The 22,407-nt window shown below is 47.4% G+C and overlaps 1 protein-coding gene across 12 annotated transcripts in view; it reads right to left on the bottom strand.

Moving 5' to 3' along the window:
* The window catches only part of GAS7 (growth arrest specific 7), a 224,138-nt gene that overhangs the window by 75,045 nt on the left and 126,686 nt on the right, over window positions 1–22,407 (bottom strand). For 10 of the 12 annotated variants that reach the window (XM_036927721.2, XM_057500865.1, XM_036927724.2 and 7 more), the window contains one exon: window positions 12,685–12,805. In XM_036927721.2, coding sequence (XP_036783616.1) covers window positions 12,685–12,805 — 121 coding nt within the window. Of the gene's footprint in view, window positions 1–12,684; window positions 12,806–17,915; window positions 18,049–21,430; window positions 21,680–22,407 lie in introns of those variants that run through there. The other 2 variants (XM_036927723.2, XM_036927728.2) reach the window with 2 other exon arrangements.

Here is a 22,407-nt window from a genome sequence, read left to right as displayed (position 1 = left end):
CCAGCCCCCTTTAGGCTCCAGTTGGTACAGCTCAGCCCTGGAAGAACTGCCAGAACACATGGCCACCTCTTTGGCTTAGTGGTGCCCAAAGATACAACCAGAGGATTCAAGCAGGGGAGAGGGAAAAGGAGGGCAAAGCACAGTCTGAGGGACAGGGGAGGGTGCAGGACAGAGCTCTGGGGCTGGCTCCGAGCTTGCCTCCAGTTCACAGAAATCATCTGTACCTCACGCATCAAAGCAGTACAGGCCCACGGAAGAAACACTGGGGGACAGCAAAAAGACAAAAAAGAAGATAAAAGTTCTCCCTAACCCCATGACTCGGCCAAACCAGCTGTGAGCGCCCAGCCCCGCACCCGAGGTGAAGGCGCGCAGAGCAGGCGGGCAGAGGAGGGGAGCTGGGTGCTGTCTGCGTGGCCAGCGGGGTCTGTCCCCCGGGGAAATACAGAGCTGCAAAGGGCTTCCAGAACCAGCCCAACGCCTTTTTTTAGAGACAGGGAGTTGAGACTTGAGAGTGCTGGGGATGCAAGGAGGCGTTGACCGAACCGGGAGAGAGGAAAGCTGGAGGCAGGAACCCCTGCCCTTCCCCTCGGTATACTCACGAACAGTCAAGGGGAGGATCATGACTGTCTGGAACTCAGTTGTTCTAAGCCTCCTTTCTGCCGCTTGTATAAAAGCTTTCTGCACTTACTTCTCTTGGAACTACTAGCACTGCAGGGCCCAGGCAGCTATTTTAAGCTGGAGCCCATACCCCACATTCCCTGACAGGCTGATGCAGCAGGAAAGCAGACCGCCTTTCCTGGCGCTGGGGCTGTCTGACACCTAGGCCAGGTGTGAGCGGACCTGGGTGACAGACTGCACCTCTCCGTGGCACCACGAGGGCACACCACCACTAGGCTGACTCAGCAGTGCCCACAGAGGCCACTAGTGGCAAGTACACTGGGGCGTGGGGAGCATGTCAGTTTCCTGGGGCTCCCCTAACCAAAGCTGCAAACTGGGCGGCTTACGCAGACATGCACCACGTCCCGCTCTGGAGGCCGGAAGTCTGAGATCCAGCCATCAGCTGGGCTGGCTCCTTCTGAAGGATGTGAGGGAGATCTGTTCCAGAACTCCCGCCTAAGTTGTGCGGCCTCAGTCACTCCTTGGCTCAAGGACGGTGGTGCTCTCTCTGTGTCTACACATCGTCTTCCGTACGTGTGTGTGCGTGTGTGTGTGTGTCTGTGTGTGTGTGTGAGAGTGTGTGTGTGTGTGTGTGTATGTCTGTTTGTCTGTCTCTGTGTCCAAAATCCCCTTTTCTGTAAGGACCTCCCCCCCACCAACATATCAGCTCAGGGCTCACCACACTCCCGTATGACCTCACCTTAACTTGCTCATCTGCAAAGGCCCTAATCCAAGGTTGGATTCACAGGTACTGGCATTAGGATTTCAACATCATTTTCTGGGGGAAAACAGTTCAACCCCTAACAGGAAGCAAAGGGCTGGGGCTCGCTGAGGACAGTGGGAGGCCAGGACAGAGGTCGAACTAACACATAGAGATGATCTGCGGGCAAGAAAATCTGGACAAACAGAAGACAGAAGAGTCTGGGGGTTCCACAGCAGAGGGTCTGGGTCTGTGGTGGGGCCCAGAGGGGTAGCAAGGAGACCAACATCAGGGGCCAGGGGTCAGCTAAGCCCCAACTCGAGTGTAGGTCCCAGGTGGCATCCAGGCAAAGTATATGGAGTCAGCCTGGTTGTGAAAATAAGGAAACATTTCTGTACCTGATGGAAAACTACTTCTGCTCCAACCTTGTCACCAGTACCCCATCACCAGGACACCCCCACCTCCACTCAGTCCCCATGATGGCCACTAAAGAGTTAATGCCTGGAGTGGGAGTGGAGGGCCAGACCCAACTCCAGCATACTGTTCCCACAATTCATCCCTGGGTCAGACCACTGGCAAACTTTTGCTGTCACTCGTTATAGGAGCTATTTCCTCTTGGGTGGAGGGTGTCTCTGGGCATGCAGAAAGGCATTAACCACAGCAGGCAAGAGGGCGGGAGCTTCATTCAACAGGAATGCCCAGGGGCTCTGCTACGTGCCAGGCCCTGCTTATCATCTGTCCAAGGATGACAAGACCCTTCAGTGCAGGGTCTCAGCACCCATGCACAGCCCAGCACAGCACTCCCAGGGGCCAAGTGGCTGCAGTAAACACAAGCATCTGGCATGACTAACTTCTTGCCCTGTTCTCCTCCTCCCACCCACTTGAAAAAGCACTGTGTCCTTTAGAAATCAACTCGAGACTGAAATCACAAAAAAGCTGTTCCCCCACTCCAAGATCTTTCCACAGTAACAAAGATCTGATCACCGGGAATCAGCCAGCTTTTTGTACAGAGGCACATTCCCAAACAGTTGATGGGTGCCAAGTGTGGCAAAGTCGCAACTCCTGGTTTTATAGAATTTTGGAGCCAGAAGGCACCTTCAGCGGTCTGTTCAGGCAGCAAAGAAAACTGACTCCAACCTACAAGGAAAGTCCCATTTCCCAATCTCATCTCCACTGAGGAAGCATCGGGTCTGGCAAACACATAGCCATTCGCATTGTGTTCGCCCACACCACCCCTGCAAGCAGCCATCCAAGTGGATAATTAGAGCTGGGCACAGAGAAGGCATTCAGCAAAACTTGTTGCTAGATAATCAATTCACATTGTGGGTCCCTGCCCACTCACTCATCAAAATATAACCTACAGATAATTTCCATTTCTGCTGGGAGTTACACTGACTCTTTAAACTGCTCCCTAGTTTAGAAGATCCAGGCTGCCCTTCCTTATGGACCCCAACTACATGCTGTAGCCACATATTCCCACTGCCTCCCACCCTGGGCTTTATGAAGCCCCCGAAAGGCAATGCTTCCTGCACTAATATGCCAGGTGCACACAGCCTCCAGGAATAAGGCAGAGCATAGGATGTGTCTGAAGGTCCATGATGCTTCATGATTGGTGACCAGTCAACAGAATCTTCCCCCTAGGTTTTTATTCTCTCTCCTGGACCCCTTTCATAATCACCGATTTCCACAAACATGTATAAAATATCTTCCTGACATTGTGTCTATCACCTCTCTTCTCTAAGGGCAAATGGTTTTGCAATGGTGCAAAACCATGAGGCCATGTCTGAACAGAGGTCAAAACTCAAACACCCACAAGAACTGGACACATGAAGTGCATGCATGAATCTAAGAGTAAGAAACATCCAGGGAAGCGGCAACCCTCTCAGTTCCACCCAGCTGTGTTCAGGCAGAAACGTGGGTCTAGGTGGGTCTCATGATGTGTCTTCAAGGAAGACAAGCATCCGGATGTTGATGGTAAACCTCCGAATCTTTCAATTGTTGACAACTCATGGAGCATTTTAAAGCACCGTCTACAAGAATAAAATGCTTCTCAACAGCCTCCAGCCTGGGGACCATCTAGCATGTGATGACTGCTTTGCCCACATTTTTGCAGGGTCTGCAGGTCCTGACCCTGCCTTGACCATCGTGCCTCCCACCCCTACACACGGAGGCACTGTAATGCCACTGCCCTAGATAGACCAGCACTTTTTAAAAAGAGTTCACACCAAGCAAACGTCACTCCTTATGGGTACACAACTCAGCCATCTTATACTTTTTTTGGCCTTTGGTTAATCTAACATGGTTAATCAAATGACTGGTAGAGATCCTGCCACTTGATACAGATGGATTAGCCATGCACATCAACAGATCCCAGCCGACTCCTCTAGGCCACCAGGCTCTGCAGTGCGGTAGATGGGGAGGGACAGTGACAGAAGCTGGCAGACACTTCCTAACCAAAGCAGAAGCGAGTTAGAAAGCCACCGGCTAAAACCGTCTGGAGAAAAGACATATGAAAGGAGAAACTTTACAACTTCTCCACCTCTCCAGGGTCAGAACTGTTTCATTAGATTCTTACATTCCTTGGAGACAAGGACGGTGTTCATTCTGTCCAGATGCCACAGCGCTATGAAGAACAGCAAAATGAAAATGGCCTAAGCCCCAAATTCTTTGACTTAGCTGTAGCTTCAAGCAAAGTTGAAAGCAGAGTTCATAGGTTTTCTTTTAATGGAAAAATGCTAATTAAAAAAAAAAATTTGAAGATATTGACTCAAAAGCTTTGAAATTACAAGACCTGCCACTACATCCTATTACACAGATATTAAGACTAGAAAATATCCCCAAGTCAGCTATCCTGACAACACTTAAGAACATAAACATTAGCCAGGTGAAGGTCCTTTCTCGACAGTTTTATACTCATTCTATATCTTGTCACTATAAAATTGAGTTATCTTTCTTCAAGTAGTAGTTCCATGAAATTCTGCTTTAATAGTTTATGGTTATACAACCTTTACCCTTGGGACTATAATGCATGTTTACTTGTTGGAAGAAAACTGTATTTTCTCATTGTATTTCCCTAAGAGAAAACTGGATTTAATTTCACTCTTCAACTTCATAACATCTGATCCATCGACTAAGCCTTCATCAATTTTGTTGTCTCCTTGCCAATCAAAAATAGGTGGTAACTATTCAGAGAACAGTTAAAAATATAAAGCAGAAATTTTTACTCTTTCCAAATAGTAGATCCCAACTTGTTAGGTCTGTAGTGGAACCTGTGTATTGGTATTTTTAAATAAACTCCCAGATGCTTCTAATGCCCACTGAAATTTGGGAATCAGGCAGAAGGAATCCCCCAAATGAGGTATCTAAGGAACTATTTCTGAAGGATACCATGAAAATCACCAACTTGCCCACCCCCAACACATGCCTGTTTTATTGTAATATAATTCATATACCATAAACTTCACTCTACAAGTATATAATACAGTGGTTTTTAGTACAGTCACAGAGTTGTGCAATCATCACCACCATCTAATTTAGAACATTTTCATCACCTCAAAACAAAACCCATACCCTATTTACCCCTCACCCCAGTCCCTGGACAGTACACTAATCTAGTTTCTATGTTTATGGATTTGAAATACTCTAGGCATTTCATATAAGTGGAATCATATAATATAAGGCTTTTTATATCTGGCTTCTTCCACAGAGCGTGATGTTTTCGAGGTTCACCCACGTTGTAGCACATGTCCATTAGGACTTCATTGCTGTTTATGCCTGAATAATATCCCGCTGGAGGGATATACCACATTTTGTTTAGCCATTCATCAGCTGGTGGCCATTTGAGTTGTTTTTGGCCATTACGAATACTGTTGCTAAGAACATTCACATAAAGGTTTTGGTGTGGACATATGTTTTCAGTTCTCTCGGGTATATAACTAGGAGTGGAATTGCTGGATCATATTCCACACATTCCTTTTTGGTTTTACTTCCATGCCTGAGATTTGCAGCTGACAAATCAGGGACTCCACTTAACAGCCAATGAGGGAAGTCCTTACGCTTTTGACCAATAAGCAGTATTTTCCAAAGGAAACTCAACTTCCTAGAATACTACAAACAAATAAATAAATACAACAAAAAAATCTTTGTCTTTTGATTTTTATGGGTCCTCAACTTACTGGCAGTGTGAATGACTCTCTAACCCAGTTGGCATTTGCCAAAATTCCAAGAGATTACCAGTCTTGAAAACTGCTGAGAAATGAGGGATGTATAGTACACTTAAGTATTTCCATAACATGGCAAATTAAAAAGGATACTCAGGAAGAACAAAACCCACACAGAAACAGATTAATAGTAAGCTTTAATGGCTTAACACTAAGAGGCTTCCACTAAGAGTCCATTAAAGAAAAATAATGAAGCCAACATAAGAAACACGCATGAACAAACACACACAGCTTATTCTATCAGCTGAATGTGACAAATAAAAGAATCTTTTTAGTCTCATATTTGTTCAAAACAGATGGACAGAAGAAAACAGATCTGTTTTGGGGTATAAAAGTTTTCTCAGGGTAACTTTTATTAACAGGGAATTATCAGGGCTATTCTCTGAGGAGTTAGAAGTATCCAGTTATTTTTAAGAACAGAAAGCTCAAAGAATGCTTTTAATGTGTTCTACTGGAAAACTTACCCAGAAACTCACATTAACTCCTAGTGTAATAAAGTTAAATGGGAATCTACTAATTTCAAAAAAATTAAAACAAGAAATCAAGAAAACTACCAACTATTTGGCAAATGAATCCACAAACTCAGATTCCGGTTTAATCCTCCAAGCTTCATTCACAAACACAATAAAACACTTATACACACAGCTTCTTTGTCAAAAGAGCTTAAAAACAATTCCCAGCTCTCCCAGGTTTCAGTTGGCACTCTAAGATGGGTGTGTTTCCCTCAAGAATAAATGTTGTTTCAGATTATTTTTTCTACTAATCCATGTAGTAAATTATCCTTATTACAAACTAAGCCACCACCCTCTATGCCCATCCTACTGAATACTGAGGCAAAAGAGATTAGAATCCTGGGGATCCAGGCATAGCTTGATATATGAATGGCCAGGTAACTTTGAGCAAGTCCCTTTAACATATGGGGGACTTCATTTCCTCATGTGTAAGATGAATGGGTTCTCTTTGTTAGGGAATCATCAAACTTCTTCCAGACCAGATAGTCAGTATTTTTGGCTTTGTGAGCCACATGGTCGCTACTCAATTCTGCCACTGTAGTGCAAAGCACTGTAGGTAAACAGAAGAAAAAAAATCATGGCTGTGTTCCAATGAAACTTTATTTACAAAAACAGGCAGCAAGCTGAATTTGGCCCGAAGGCTGTAGTGCGCCTGCCCCTGTTAGATAATTTGGAAGGTTCCCCCAGAATAACTGTGGAGTAAAAGTCATTGACCACAGAAACCCCACAAATAATTAAGTCATCAAGTCAGACACATGCATCGGATGTGCACCACAGCGTTCAGCTCTACAGGAGCCTCTGCACTGAGACACATTTGTTGTGTGGGCTCTGCCTCACATTTCTATCAACTGTTGTCTCCTGTCTTGGTTGATGCCTCACCCATGCTCCACTGACCATCTCCCCTTGGCTTGGACGAAGCATCCCTCTGTGGGGCTGGAATCAGACTTTCTGAGAGGCTGCTGGGGAGTCAGATGACATAACCCAGAAGTGTGGGCAAACAGCTCTCCAAGGGGAGGAGCTTGGCCAGTGGGAAATAGGAGATGAGAGGGAGTAAGTAGATAAAACACCTCAGCTCTCTCACGGACTACTCAACAGAATGGCTCCTCTTTGCAATCCATCCAGAGACGTGAACACACCTGCTGAATCTCTCTGCAGTTCACCGTGAACACCAGCGAGCACCACACGGCATCCTCCTTCGTCCCTGCCTTCCCTCCCACTGTCACCTACTATCTACTCTGGGCTTTTCCCTCCTAACTAAGGTCTTAAAACAGGCAGCAAGCTGAATTTGGCCCAAAGGCTGCAGTGCACCAGCCCCTGTGTTAGATAATTTGAAAGGTTCCCCCAGAACTTAATCCTTGCCTCAGACCCTGCTTTCTACAGAAACAGAGCTGAGGCACCCCCACCTCAAATGATCCTCTTTTTTTAGAAATGAAAGACATGGCTAAATGAAACTACTGGGTTTAAAAGTGTACAAAGATTAATATGGAGGTAAAATACTGATTCTAATCTTGACCTTCACTACTGGCTTGAAACATCCCTTCAACATCCAAATGGTAAAATATATCCTAAACAATACCTAAAAAGTCAGCAGCTCTCCAAATAGAGGCCCTGAATACCTATGACCGTATCTCTGATACGTGATTAAATATACATATCTGGCTTTCCAATTATACATAGAACAAATCAACATTGTGCTATATCCCTTAAAATACAATTATCTGTTGTACAAATAAGCGGTCCCCCTTAACACTAGCTTTGGTATCTGAATGAGACAGACTATTAATAATAGCTCAGTATCTAGAAACTAAACACAATCCAAATTTTTGGCAATAGAGTCGATTTTTGGTGGGAATGAGTACTCTCTGAGACAGCGTAGCACAAGCAATTCCCTGATACCAGAACACCTGGGGTCCTGGAGTCCAAGCTCAGGGCCACCCTGCATGATGAAATGCCCTGGAGAGCCATAAACTGTGGGGAGATAGGGACTTCCCAACGTCATATAAAGCATGCTTTGATGACCTTGCTAAGTTTATATGAAAACAATAGCTTTATTGCATTAACTTATCCACTGGAACTTCCAGTTAGCCACCTGGCTACGCATTAAATTACCTGTGCTTTCCCAGTGATTTAAAATATCAGTCACCCCTACCATAAATCTGATCTGTAGTTCAGTCTGTCTCTGACTGTCCCTTCTTGACAATCTTTTCTGCCTTTCCTTTCATATTACCTTATTTCTTCTGGACTCCTTATCTCTGACAATTCTTTCAAAGTCTCCTTTGTCCCTTTATTCAACATTATTCTGCCAGGCTCTCTGCGGGAAGTTTGCCCTGGGTAATCTCCTGCATTCTCATGACTTCATTTCTCTGCTGATGAAATGCAAATTCTAGGCCACCACCTGTGGTTGCACAGGTCAGTCACTGCACAATGGTGCCAGGCCACGGGGGCAAGCAGGGGTGAATCCATTCTGCTCTCTGCTTGCCAAGCTGTGCACTCACACAGCCTCCCAGATTCTCACCTCTAACCCAGATGGCCCCTGAGTCACAGACTGTCCATCCAACTGTAAGCTGGCCACCTCTCCCAGAGGTCCCTCAAGGAACCACACACTCAACATGGATTCATCTTCCTCCTTCCAAACCTGTCCCTCACTCTGTCCCCTATTCTTGCTGCGTGGCTCCACAACACAAGGCAGAAAACCCAGAGGACTCTGAGCATTCTTTCCCTGATCTGCCACATTCTGTCAGGCAGATTCTACCTCCTCCTGTCCAGTCACTGCTGTAGACGTGGAGCTGACCTCATTATTTCTCTTCTCATTTAGTCTGCCCGGCTCCAGGCCTTTCATCCTTAAACCTTTCACTGTGCTGCAACAAGCAACCTTACCACAATATTTTCACCATGTCATGCCACCGCTTTGAAACCTTCCATAGCTTTCCAGTGCCCACCAGGGCAAAGTGCTGTATGGGGTCTTTTGTGGGTCAGACCCCCAACTCCCTCTCCCCGCTTTGATCCTTACCCACGCCAGACACACAGGCTTTCCTTGCTGCCTTCCCTCTGTTCATGCCATGACCTCAGTGTGGAAGCCCCGAGTCAGGGGCCCCTCCTCCCAGACTCATTTGCTGTCTAGATAATGTCGACCACGCTCTTTTCTGAGGCCCCAGGTTTCCACATGAATAATACCCACAATGCATACTGGTTTCTAAGTTTCTCTGACTCCATTAAACTGCCTTTTTCAAAGGTGGAGACAGCCTCTCATTTGATTTGGTATGCCCCAGCACAGCACAGCAACCAGCGATGACAATCCCCAACCATAAAGTCCTAACTGGATGTGCAAATAAGCAGATTAGCCAGAGCAAGGCAATACGAATATAAATTGGACTTAAAATCAGTTATATTTTTATACGGTATAGAAAACAGGGACAGCACCCCCATTGTCCTCAAACACCCTCTGCAAAAGGAGAGATTAGGGATTAAGGGAGACTAGAAGTGTTGGGAAGAAAGGTAGGCAGGCACGAAGAAGAGAGGATGGCCAGTGATGGCGCAGAGCACGGTCTCTGCGTCTTGGGAGTGGTGCACAGCTCTGGCCTGAGTCACATGGCAGAAAAGGCCCAACAGTTGGGGCAGAAAGGTGGATGCTGTAGCCCAGCCATGGGCAGATACAATCTCAAATGTCTCCAGGAGTCAGGAGGCCAGATAAATGTGAACATGGCTATTTTAATAGGTATTTCCCTGCAGAAAGGCAGTTTAGATTCAAAAAGTTAAAGAACAGTCCAGTTGCCAAATAAACCCAGTCTAAGAAAGGATTCCATAAGAGAAGCAGAAAGACAGCTGGGCTTCCCATTCTCTTAGAATAAGAACAAAATCATTAATGTGATGTTCAGGGTCTGCCTGACCCCTCTAAATGAGACTAACTCTTTGCTATCAGAAAGGCATTTCCCATCTCCAACCCCTTCCTCATCCTTTGCCTTAGCTGAAGGGGTACCTCCTCCCCGAGGAAGTCTCCCCTGACCTTCTGATCTCTCTGGAACCGCCTAGACTTCTTCACAGTCCTGCTTATTATTATAATCAGATACATATTCATTTAAAATCATCCTGCACTCTAAGATAGGCACTTTGAGGACAGGAACTGCTTCTAATTTATTATTAAACCCAGCAGTCTGCCTGGGACATACCTGAGGCCCAATTAACTGTTGCTGAATGAATGAGTCAATCAAACAGAAAAAGAATGAATTAAACAATTAATGAATAAAGATGGCATGTATCAAGAAGGGAAGACCATGGAGCTAGGATCACCACAAGCATATCAGAGAAGGTGGGAAAGGATGAGTAGGGCCTGTCCCACTGGAGATGACGGAGAGCCTGCAGCAAGGGTCGGCAGTAGCATAGCATGCGGGCCCTCCCCGGCCTATCCAGTTATCGTGGCATCCATGAACTGCAGGGCTATGATCGTCTCTCACATTTTTAAGCAGTCAAAGAAGACCCAAAAGAGGAAGAGTGTTTCACGGCATGTAAAAGTGACTTGAAATTCACCATTCCAGAGTCGACAGATAAAGTCTGGTTGGAACACAGCTACACTCATTGATTTGCATCTCGCCTATGGCTGCTCTCCTAGGACAATGTTAGAGTTGAGTGGCTGTGACAGAGACCATGTGAGTCTAAAGCCTAAAATACTAACTAGCTGGTTCTTTACAGGAAAAGTTTGCTGACCCCTGTCCCAGAGCCTGTTGGGATCACTATCTCCCAGGACCCACAAGGAAACTCAAACCCGGTGGCACATGCTCAAGTCTGGGCCTTGAAAAAAGCTACCAGATTTTGTCTGTTAATGTAAAATTGGACATTAATAGCCCCTTAATAAAGAGGAGGCCTGCTATATCAACGGTGGTGTACACCTGGCAGTGGACTATTACACAGCCATGTTAAAAAAAAATTGAGTTAGACTACAATGTACAAGTACAGAAAGATGCCCATAATCCACTAAGCAATTTACAGAGCAAATGGATAGTCTCCCCAGTTAATTAAAAGGAATGAGTGTATTTGTGTTTGGAAAGTGAGAGGATAGGAGTTATCTGGAAGGATGTGCATGATAAATAGCTCTAGGAAGTGGGATCAGGGATTTTTAATTTTTATTTTACTTTCTGAGTTTTTTTTTGACCAAGAATATACTATTCTCTAATAAAAACAGTAAGATAAACAAAAATACAGATTTTAGAAAGTCACTTTTACCCCCCCAACCCTTGGCAACAGAGTGACTAATTCAGGACAAGGATGGCCCCAAATCCTTGATGATCTCAGAATCATATGGTCCAATTTCTGCATTTCACAGATGGGGATCTGCACACAGACACACTTTCCCCTGAAACTTCGAAGTCTGATAATAGTGCAAAGCTGCTCACGTTGTTTGTTTTGAGGAAGCTTAAGAATAGAATAGGCAGAAACAGTGCTACTTCCCTTTTCCTAGAAACCCTGGTTACCTTTTCAACCGGCAGACCCGCCTCGAGCCCACAGGAGTTCCAGCCACCAGCCACCCCGAGGGGCAGCTGTCAGCTGCTTTCTCTGTTCCTCGCTCTAAAAGGCAGTTGGCTTTCCTGTCACCAAGGCCCAACTGAGAGCAGGCTTACAATCATCAGTCACATTAATGGTCCAGCCAAGAGGGCACAGACAAGGAAATGGGGGCCAAGGTTGGGCCAACAGGTGGATGTGGGTGGGAGTTCACATTCAGCCACAGCACACACACCTGTGATTCCCACCAAATCTAACTGCCTGTGTTTCCTTCCTCTCTGCGCACTTGTGGCAATTTCCCTGGGGATCATGGAGGTCAAGAGGCAGAGCAGTTGGCTGGTCTGCTCTGCCCTGTCCTGCCCAAGACCACGGCTGCCAACACGGCTCTGCTGTCCTCGTTAAGGAACCTGCCACTCCTTCTGTAAACCTTCTCTGGCCTTCTTGCAGTCTCCTCTACAGCCTCCACAGTGGGATCCTGGAGGCACTGTGAAGGCCCAGGAAGTCCATGATAATGGGGGGTGGGAGGGTGGCAAGAAGGTGCCATCCTGTGTTATCTATTATCATAAACAATCCATCAGTAGCCCTAGCATTTCCCAAAGAACATTCCAAGACATGCCAGTCAGCCAATGAAATATTTCAGGGAAGAGAAAGCAATGCTATGGCAAAATTAGGGAACCCCCACACTTCCAATCCCTGTTGGGGAACTTCTGTATCACTAGGATTTTCCAGGTTCCAAGAAATTGTGCAGTGGCTAAACCTGTGTAACATGATTTCCACCAGCTATTGACCATAGACCCTTTTGAGGTCCTACTTTGGAAAATAGCCCCAGATCATGAAGCTGGGTTCAACAGAGGTTCTCTGGGGTGGCTCTGAGGTCCTGGGATGACCCCAACCTTGAAGGGCAGCCATCTCGATCCAGGCTTGAACCCCTACCACCCAGCACCGTGGGGAAGGCAAGATTCCACTGTGGCCTCTGAGACAGATTTCTGAAGAAAAAGCCTAAAAACTGGGAGGTGGGAGAAGGAGAAGAAAACTGCACCCCTCAACCCGAGAGATGGCAACCTGGGGACTGGTATGGGATGCTCCCCAGGGGAGCACTCACCATTGGTGGTCGTGTTGACATAGTAACGCCGGCCCTGTGGAGACAAGTAGCTTTGCCAGCCAGGTGGGAGGATGACAGTCTGGCCTTCCTCTCCCGGCGGAGGCGGTACCATTCCAGGCTTCTGTTGTGGAGAAAAGAAAAGGTCACAACACTGGGCATTTTTGCAACTGTTTTTCAGCCAGTTTTTGACTAGGAAGTCAGAGGCAGATGAAGTCACTCTGGAATAGCTGATGAGTGAAGGGGAGGGAGGGGTGGTGGTCCACAGGTATCCCTGGGGAGATCACAGGCCACACGTGTGATTTTGGGGGTTGCCTCAACGTGAGGTAAGAGGAGGACTTTCTTTTTCAGGGCCACCGCAGAAGGGACAGCCTCCCCTCGAGGACAGAGGGAAATGCCAGTCCATTCAGAGAGCTGGACTTTCTCCCTATCAGCCCCCTAGAAAACTACTCACTGGGGTGCTGTGCTTGCTAGCCACCTCCCCACTTCCCCACCCCTGCTGCACTAACCCCTGGTACTCAGCACAATCCCAACATGGAATCAGAAGCCTGAAATCCCCAGGACCACCAAGTACAGCAGCAGATGAGGCCCAGGGCCTGTTGTGCAAACCTACGGAAGTAATTAATGCAATTCTCAGGAGAGTGAGATGTAAAACCTTCTATAATAACACCACGTCGATAAGGAGCTATGTGTTCTTCTCATCAAGTGTCCAAACCATCCTGGCAAAGAGAACTGGGCACCAGAGGCAAATCAGAGACTCCCTTTTTGCTCTGTGTACTTCTGTGTGGTTTAATTCTTCTAACCACAAATAGCTCTACTTTCGAATAAGTAGCACTTAAAAATAAAAATCATAAAAATAGATATAGCACTGAGAAACTAGAGGCTAACCCAGAGGTGATTTCCGGTGGTGAGATTATGGAGAAGTTTTATATTCTCATCTTCCACTTCTCACTTCCATCTAAATTCTCTTCAATAAAAACAAAAATAAAACTTGCTAGCTGAAGAACATTTGAAAGAAGGAAAGAGGGTCCAAATTAGCCCACACAATTGCCATGCCTTGTGAGGAAAGTAAATTGATTTAAATCAGGATTCTAGCTACACGAGGAAAGGAGTGTGAATTTCTTGGCAGAGCCGGACCCTGTTCAGAAATATCAAAATGAAATAGACTGAAAAGTGTCCCCGGCCTCCCCCAGCCACAGCCACAGAGGCAGTTTTGGTCACTGATGACCACTGCTTAGGGAAACAAGGTAACAGATGGAAAGCTGGCTGTAGAGACACACAGCTCCATCACTGCTCTGCTCTCTAAAGGCAGCAAAACCCTGTGCTGCTCCTGTGGTGCCCTGCATGCCCTCCGTGGGGATCAGATCAATCCTAGCTGCTCCTGGGACTTTGAGTAAACGAGTCCTCCCCATGACCAACTTCTGTCTCCCACAGCTGCTGACCCACAGCACCTCTTTTATTCAGTGTGGAAGACTGTCTTCTAAACTACCAGTGGGGCAATGGACAGCAGCCAGGAGCCCCTCTCACTAGCACAGCACACCCAGTGAGCTCAGACACACTCCCGAGCCGGTCTACCTGGGCCTCTGAACTCTGCTCGGGCCTCTCCCAGATTGGAAGGTGATTAAAATACACGCAAGACTAATAGCCTTAGTGTATATGCGTGTGTGTGTGTGAAATATCCCACATACAAGAGATGTACATTTTGGCTGAGTGAGGCTGGGAATGAATAGGAATAGGGAGGTCGGGGGCTTGGCTGAAGAGAGAAATACTCTAAAACCGGAGAGTAAGGCACCAGGTTGCTTCTGCTTGAGTCAGATACCTTAGAGCATCCAAGACGGGAAGGCCATGGAGGCAACTGTCCGAGTAACCTGGGAGGACCTGGAAAACTGCTGGAGGGTATTAAGAAAGGGCTGGAGATTGACGTGGCCAGAAATAGGTCATAGAGGAGAGGGGGACCCAGCATCACGGTGGAAATGGCCCTCTGGCCTCGGGCTCAAGCCTGACTTGGCTGCTGAGTAGCCACATGACCCGGGGAAATGACTCAACCAGCTGTCTATTTCCACATCTGCATGATGGAGGATGCTGATGTTAGCCCCGTTGTGGAAAATGCTGTGGAGATAACAATAATCGAGGGTCCCAGCAGGAGGAGGCCACAAATGCCCAGCAAGGCCAGGCTTCACACAGCCTCCACCTACTGCAGTGGGGTGTTTGGGGGCTGCACCCTGGCCTCCACTCAGCCTCACCATCAGCGCGACTGAAATGTCAGCAATAAGTCATTCCTCCAAGGTTTCTAGGTTCTAAGACTACGTGACTAAAAGGCAAACACACACCCGCCGGGAAGGCTAACTCATTAAGATGTTGACTAATACGCATCTTCTGGGGGAAGGCCTCTCCTCCGGGCTGGTGGAGCGTCTGACCCCCCATGCCCCACCGGCGGAACAGCGACACCTGCCCCAGTCCCACAGCGCAGGGCTTGCTTTTCTCTTCAGAATGACTCTAGCTAAAGCACCTTAACTCTGTGGTGTCAGAATAAGCCCCAGTTTCCATCTGAGGACAGTGACGACCCAGGGGCCATGGCGGCTCTGAGATCTCCCCTATTGGGACACGCAGGACGAGCCGGGCTGACCCTGCAGAAGGTGCCTGGGGGAGGGGCACCCCGATCCTGAGCAGGGAAGGGCCAGGAGGTGCTGAAAGAGCGAGGAGGAGGGCGCCAGGGCCAACTCCACCATTTCCTAGCTTGGCCAGCGTGGCAAAGGCGGTCTCCACATCTCCAGCAGGGCCAGGGTCCCGCTCTGCCTGCTGTCTGGCAGCACTTCGCCTCCACCCCCGAGACGGCCACAGCCCTCTGGCCTTTTCCCTCTCCCACTGGCTGGCCAGAAACAAGTCAGGAGCCTCGTGAAGGTGGCTGGGAACACGCCCAAGAGAACTGAAAATGGCGCTCTAGACTGGTACACCCGTGTTCACAGGCAGTATCCACATGGCCAAAAGGGAGAAACAGCCTAGCTGCCCGGCAACTGATGAAGAGATACACAAAATGTGGTGTATCCAGGCAAAGAAAAAGAACAGAAGGATCAGCAGTTGCCAAGGGCTGGGGGGATGGGTGCAGGGTTTCCTTTCCGGGGGGATGGACATGTTCTGGAACTAGACAGTGGTGGCTGCACAATAATGGGAATGGAGAAATATCACCAATGAGGAATTTCATGCTTTTGATCAGAATTAAAAGTAAAATCTTGAGATGTGGAGAAGGCAGCAGGTGGCCTCCCCACCTGCAGCCCTCATTTAAGTGACCCAAGCCCCCCACCATTGCCTCATCCCTCATGGCCATGGAGGAACAGGCCTCCTGGGAGAGTCTCCTCATAGCCATCAGGAAGACACAGGGCGAGCGATCACCCAGTAATTAAGGTCTCTGCCATGGTATCCCTCTAATGAGTTTCCTTACAAGTAAAATCCTCCCTTTTTCCTTTCCCTAGACATGCAGTCTCCCCTCTTCAATGCCATCAGCTCTTTCCCACAGGAATAGGAACTAGACACAGAGGTGACACAGGGCCAGAGACTGGGGACCTACCTACAGTGAACAAGACAGGGGGATGAGTTGGGGGTGAAGCCATTGGTTTCCTCCAACTCTCAGAAATTCTTGACCTAATGCACAGGATGACTTTGTGGAAATTATAAAATATGGCTTCTTCCTCCAGATGCACCACCCCTGAAATCCAAGGCTGGGTTTCAGCCTCCCCTGGCTCCCTCATCTGGGCCCCCTGTTCAGTAAACAACCTGCTCAACTATATATGGAGGCCCATCCTCTGGGAATCTGAAGAAAACTATGGATTTTCTGCCCCCAAAATGGGGTTGTGCGCACACATACGTGCCTTATTTCTGATAGAGTATCAAGAGGTTTCTAGACAATTTCAGAAACCCAGTCTAGTAGGTACCCAAGAGCACTGAGCTCAGACCCCATTTGGGCCCACTGATAATGACTTTTACCACTCACCTAATGTTTACAGTGCACCAAGGGCTGGGTCAGGTGCTTTACACACTTACCTGTAACCATTACGACAAGCCTGCCACAGAGAGGCCATTTTTCCCCATTTTAAAAGGAAGCTTCTGAGACTCAAAAGAGTTTAAGTAAACTCACCCACCCAACAATGCACAGCTAATTAAATGGTAAAACTCAACTTTAAAATTTAGATTTGTTCTAAAGAGTTCTGCCCCATTATCTACATGCAGACTTCCATTATTACCTTTCTCTCCCCCACTATCCCCAATCAGCAACATTTCTTCACCTGGACCACCTGCCATCCCAGCTTCCACCCAAGGAGGATGACAACTCAGGTCTGATTCTCCTGCCTGTCTCACAGTCTCCAAGTAAGCAGATGCCTTCCCAAGAGATATGCAGAAATACCACCACCCACGTCCAGCAGTCACATTCCCTAGCTGTAGCCTAACTTCTTGTCTCTTTATTTAAAACAACACAAGCAAAGAAATTTTCCTCTTAATGAAGACTACTGATTCCCCCTGAAAGAAGAAAAATGAGCAGGAAAGCAAAAGGTAGTCATCCAGAGATTAAAAGCCAATCCCCTACAGCAGAGTTTCTCAAAAGTGTGGTTAGCTGGGGCACCCCGTCAGTCACCTGGGATGTGGGCTAGTGTGGATTCTGACTCTGATCCAAACACCAAACCAGCTGGAGCCTAAGAAGCTGCCTTTCAACCTGCCTCCGAGGTGAGTCTTATTGCTCTCTGAACTCAGGAGAGACCCACTTTCAGCTTTAGAGGGAGCAGTTGAAAGAAAACATCACTTCTGATATCAAAACTGGGAACATAAAATTTTAATAAGTACAATTTATGGAAAGACAGTGTTTACAGAGAAGACAAGTAGTGACTCTATAGCATCTTAGTACGCTGATGGACAGTGACTGTAATGGGGTATGTGGTGGGGACTTGATAATGGGGGGAACCTAGTAACCACAATGTTGTTCATGTAATTGTATATTAATGATACCAAAATTAAATAAAAAGAAAGACAGTGTTTAGCTGCATGGCTACTTATTTTTTTAAAAACCCACCTATCCCCTAGACCAAGCCTTCAAATAAGTATTTTAAGAGGGATTCGATCCTGTCTCTGCAGCCTCCAGGCAGAACCAGCCCCCATGCTGAGCTCCCTATAGCCTCCACCCATCTCCAAGTTCAACCTGGGGCTCCTTCCCCGTCAGAAGGCTTCTGGGAACACCTGATTCTTACCTTCTGCAGACGTGAGCCAATATTACTTGCCGATGTTAACGGGCGGTTGTCAGACACTTGATTTAGCAGCCAGATCAGTTTTAAGTTTCCCCCATTCCGTGTCTTCTCACACCCCGAGCCCAGAAGCAATGGGAGCTCTAAAGAAAGGCATATCCACGGGGCCCCACACCCCCACTCCCCCCACAACCAGATCTATATATAACAGCTCTGAAGTTGTCAGCCTAACAAGCCACTTTCTGGCAGACCCGTTGCCATGGCAATGACTGCTAATGAGCCCACTGCCGTCTGTGATTGGCACTGCTTGAAGGCCCCTCTAGCAAGTCTTCCCTTCCCCACCTGGGGGAGCATCAGGCCCCGGGACCTGCTTTGTTACTAATGTGCCCTGAGCAGTCACAGACCCAGGGGCCAGGAGTGGTCTCCATTGTCACTCAACACGGGGTCAACCAATTAGTGATACGGGGCCGCAAGGAGCCACCAAGAAGACAAAGACCCAGCTGGGCCGGAGGCTGGAGAATCACGTCTACTCCACACCTCTCTGCTGGACCCTGGTTTTCAATGTGAAGGCTCCTACACAAAGGTGGGAACAGCTACCCTAGGGAAGACCACCTCCTCTGGCTACAAGTTAAGACAAAGCAGGAAGCAGGGGCCCACCTCCCCCAGTGATGCTGCCAGCCTCAGGGTCTGCATTATAAGAATACTGGGCGCCAGGTGGATGTACTCTGCTCTCCTCTGGCATCCTTTCTATCCATTCAGAGAAAGCAAGACAGAAAATAGCTGGGGAGAAAGTAGGGAACCCGTGAGGTGGCACAGGGCATTCTGGGAAATGTAGTTCTCACGGGTAATTTTATAAGCTGGTGGGGAGAGGGTGGTCCTCAGCAACAACTTCATGTTCTTCTAAGGGTGACAGATTTGCAGACCTGGACAGAGGGAGGAGGAGGAGAGGTCACACAACAGAGAAACAGTCTAAGAATCAGGAAGGTAGGGCCACGGCCACCCTGTTTTCGCCTTTGACCTCAGCACAGTACTCAGAACACTGGATGGACGGAAGGATGGCTTGGATGGATGAAAACTGGGAATTGGACTAGACACTGGGCTTCAAACAACCTGAGGAAACTATTTCACTAAACAAGTAGTCAGAGAATGGCAATCCGAGCAGTGACAAATCCCAGCTTTGAATAGACTGTTCAACACCGAGGACAGGGAGGTGGAGGAGACAAGATAATATAGTGTCTCTTTAACTGCAGAAAATAAAGTGAGGAACAGTATCCAGAAGCCTCAGGAGAAGCACAAACATCTAATCACGGCCCCATATGGTATCCAGAAGGAAAATTCCAGGAAACCCTTTAGCAACCTCCACAGAAGGCAGAATGATGTAGCATCTAGGATACAAGGGCAAAAAACCATTAGAAAAGAGCAAATTAATGCAAAAAAAAAAAAAAAAAAAGGCAAGTCAGTTTGAAAAAGAAAACGTTATGAAAAAGGGACCAGAAATAATCAAAATTGTAGGAGAATTTAAGAGGTAGTAACAGAAGGACTACCCACTTTGGTTGCTAATCCTAGAATGTAGAATTAATATTATTGCAAAAAGGAAAAAAACAGAAATAGTTATGTACAAAACAAATCTAAGAATCCTTTCCCAGAATGCAAAGGAAATGGGAAAAAAGAAAAACAGGGACAGAAGAGCAAGCCAAGATACAGACGCTAGATGTTCCTGAAGAGGAAACTAGAATAAAACCTATTAACAGAAAAGAAACTATAAACAAAGGTCGATAGGGGAAAACACTTCACTCAGCTAAAAGGTCTGTCATGTGTCATGTAGAAAGTCCTGTGCTGCTCAAGGCAAAACATTTTAAAAGCCCAGCAAGTAGACACAACCTAACAATACATTTTCACAGCAAATATCTGCATAAGTCCTACACTCGTTTAAGTAGGAGAAGCAGGTCTGTAATTAAGGAGCACAAACAAAGCTGGTCTTAAACTTCTCTGTAACTGCATTTCAAGAGAGCTCTGGATTCTTACGTGGAAAATGCTGAGACCCTCCTATATGGCCAAGGTGTCTTTCATGAGCGAAGGCAATCAAAACACATTCCTCTGCAGAGCTCAGGAAATACGTCACGTGTATGTGCTCCTTAGAAAAGTGCTTGAAAGATGTACTCCAACTGCCTCAAAGATTTAGGCGAAAAAGGTGAAGAATTAAGTCAAGGTAAAAAGGACCATGGCAGAAAGCAGCTTAACAGTGTGTAAATGATCATGAATCCAGAGAGCACGTATACATGTCACTATTCTCAATATAGAGTGTGAAAAAGGAAGAAACCAAGAAAAAAAAAAGAAAGAAAGAAAAAGGAGGGCAAGGGGTGGGGGAAGGGCAGGAGAAGAGACTCCAGATCACAGATTGCAGATAATACTCGAAAAGATGAAGAGGCAGGAGAAAATAAACTGAAGACATTGAGAGAAATGAAAGCAGAACACTGCTCTTCCTAACCCAACAAAGAAACAGGCCCTTCTCCTCTTGCTGCTAAGGTTCCTGCCCAGTCTGCCCCAATCCTCTGGCAGCTATCACCTGCTCTCATTTCTCTCCTGGTGAATGACAGGTTTCCAGCCAGAGGGAAGGCAACAGAAGAGAGGAGTTCTCGGGCACTGCAGACTGTTCCTGGACGCAGATGCTGGGGATCTGACCTCCAGGTACCTCCTACTGGCAGTCAGCTTCCACAGGGAGTCCTGAGCCCTGGAATCCACCAAGACAGGGTGGGACCACAGCACTCTGCCTGCCAAGGGAAAACTCAGCAGGAACCCTGGGCTTCCCAAAGACCTGTGTGTACCACCTGTTTGCCTTCGGAAGTCCTCAGGCACTCCAAAAGCTAAAGCCGAGCTCAGCACTCAAAGAGGACCACAGCTATTTCCCAGCCTCGTCTGTCTCTGCCTCCCTGAGCCACTCTGTCAGAGCCCTTTGTAAAAAGGGCGCCAAGCACATAAGGCTCACCTCCAACTTTCACCAACAAGAAGCCAGAGAGAGCCACAGGGGGTGCCCTTCTCCTTCCACTTGCAGTTGCAGAACTTCCCAGTAAATGTGACCAACTCATCAGAGGTTTTGCCAGAACCCTCCATGTGCATACTCAAAGCCCTCTCGCACCTGGTTAGCACAGCTGCCTCTTTGAGTCCACTAAAGGAACTTTCCAAAGGAGGCTTTAATCACCTAAATGCAAATGTGCCCAGGACTCTTCGATACCTGTACAACCCAGGTGATTGCAGGCCTCACAGCTCAGGACAAACGGACGGATGGTAGATGGATGGAGGGGGTTACATCTGCTGCAGTAATCCACATCTCACCAACTTAAATACCCCACTCACTCTTGCAAAGCTTCCACCCCCATGAGAAGCCCCCCGATGATATTTGCAAGCGCCCAGTGGGTGACTCCCTTGGGCTCCCAACTCCAGTCTCCATGGAGCATCTGCCATACACTTGCTTGGCTGTGTTAGCTACCTTCCCCCAAACCCTCAACCCACCCATCACTAGCCTCCATCCACGAAGCTGTTAGAGGAAGGCTCACACCGTGGCTGTCACTGGTGCCCACTATGATGGGTGGACATCAGTGCTGTGGGAGATTTATCCCAGCACCCACAGAGCTGTCAGCCGTGGGCCTGGAGGCTGAACCACTTCGAGCGCTCCAGACGTATCTAACTGCTGGAAAACTCACTAAAGGTCCCAGCCACTCTGATTATCCATCTGCAGGCCCCCCACTGCCTCCCTTCAGGCCAATCAACTTACTGGACCTGTTTTTCAGGACTGGGAGGGTAGAAGACACAGAACAATAAACTCTGTATTTTCTGACCCTAAAAAGGAACAGAGTGATCTGGTTAGCCAGGAATTTTGATTAACTCCGTTACAATGTGTCTATGCAAGGATACAGGAAGTCAACCCTCCCAGGAAAACTGGCTAAGCTGAAAAACATGGGGTCTCCAGTGGGGCACAGGATTGATGAAGAAGTTTGCAAATGCTACTGCAAATAGCAAGGATGAGTTGAAACGGCCCCTCCCAGTTCAGAAGCCATTCACAGCCCTGCTGCGTCTGGAGTCAAGCTGTAGAAGGTAGGAAGGACTGGATCGTGCAGGATGTGCCTTCTGTTCAGGCCTCGCACACATTCTTGCTTGGGCCTTTATTTCACCAACACTGGAGGAACAGATATTTATTATGGTTGCACCTGCCACACAGATATAAGACAGAGGACCAACTAACAGGGTTCCAAAGGAGACAGTGCAAGAAAAGAGGAACTCTGGATGTCAGCAGACTTCTCATATCTGAGCTGGCTGGTGTTGGTTATAGCCTCTGCCCAGCACCACCACACAGCCTAACACGGATCTGAGAGAGCCCCACTCTTCAGCAACCCTTGGGAGGTCTCTGCAAACAGCTTGATTGTGCCACCAAATTTGACTATCACTCCTGCCACTTACAGAAATTTAGAGCAGATGTCCAAGGCCCCAGGGCTGTGTTTAG

The sequence above is a fragment of the Manis pentadactyla genome, chromosome 4 (genome assembly GCF_030020395.1).
Source record: "Manis pentadactyla isolate mManPen7 chromosome 4, mManPen7.hap1, whole genome shotgun sequence".
Taxonomy (NCBI): domain Eukaryota; kingdom Metazoa; phylum Chordata; class Mammalia; order Pholidota; family Manidae; genus Manis; species Manis pentadactyla.
The sequence above is the reverse complement of the archived record's forward strand: the minus strand, read 5'-3'. Positions and strand labels throughout refer to the sequence as shown.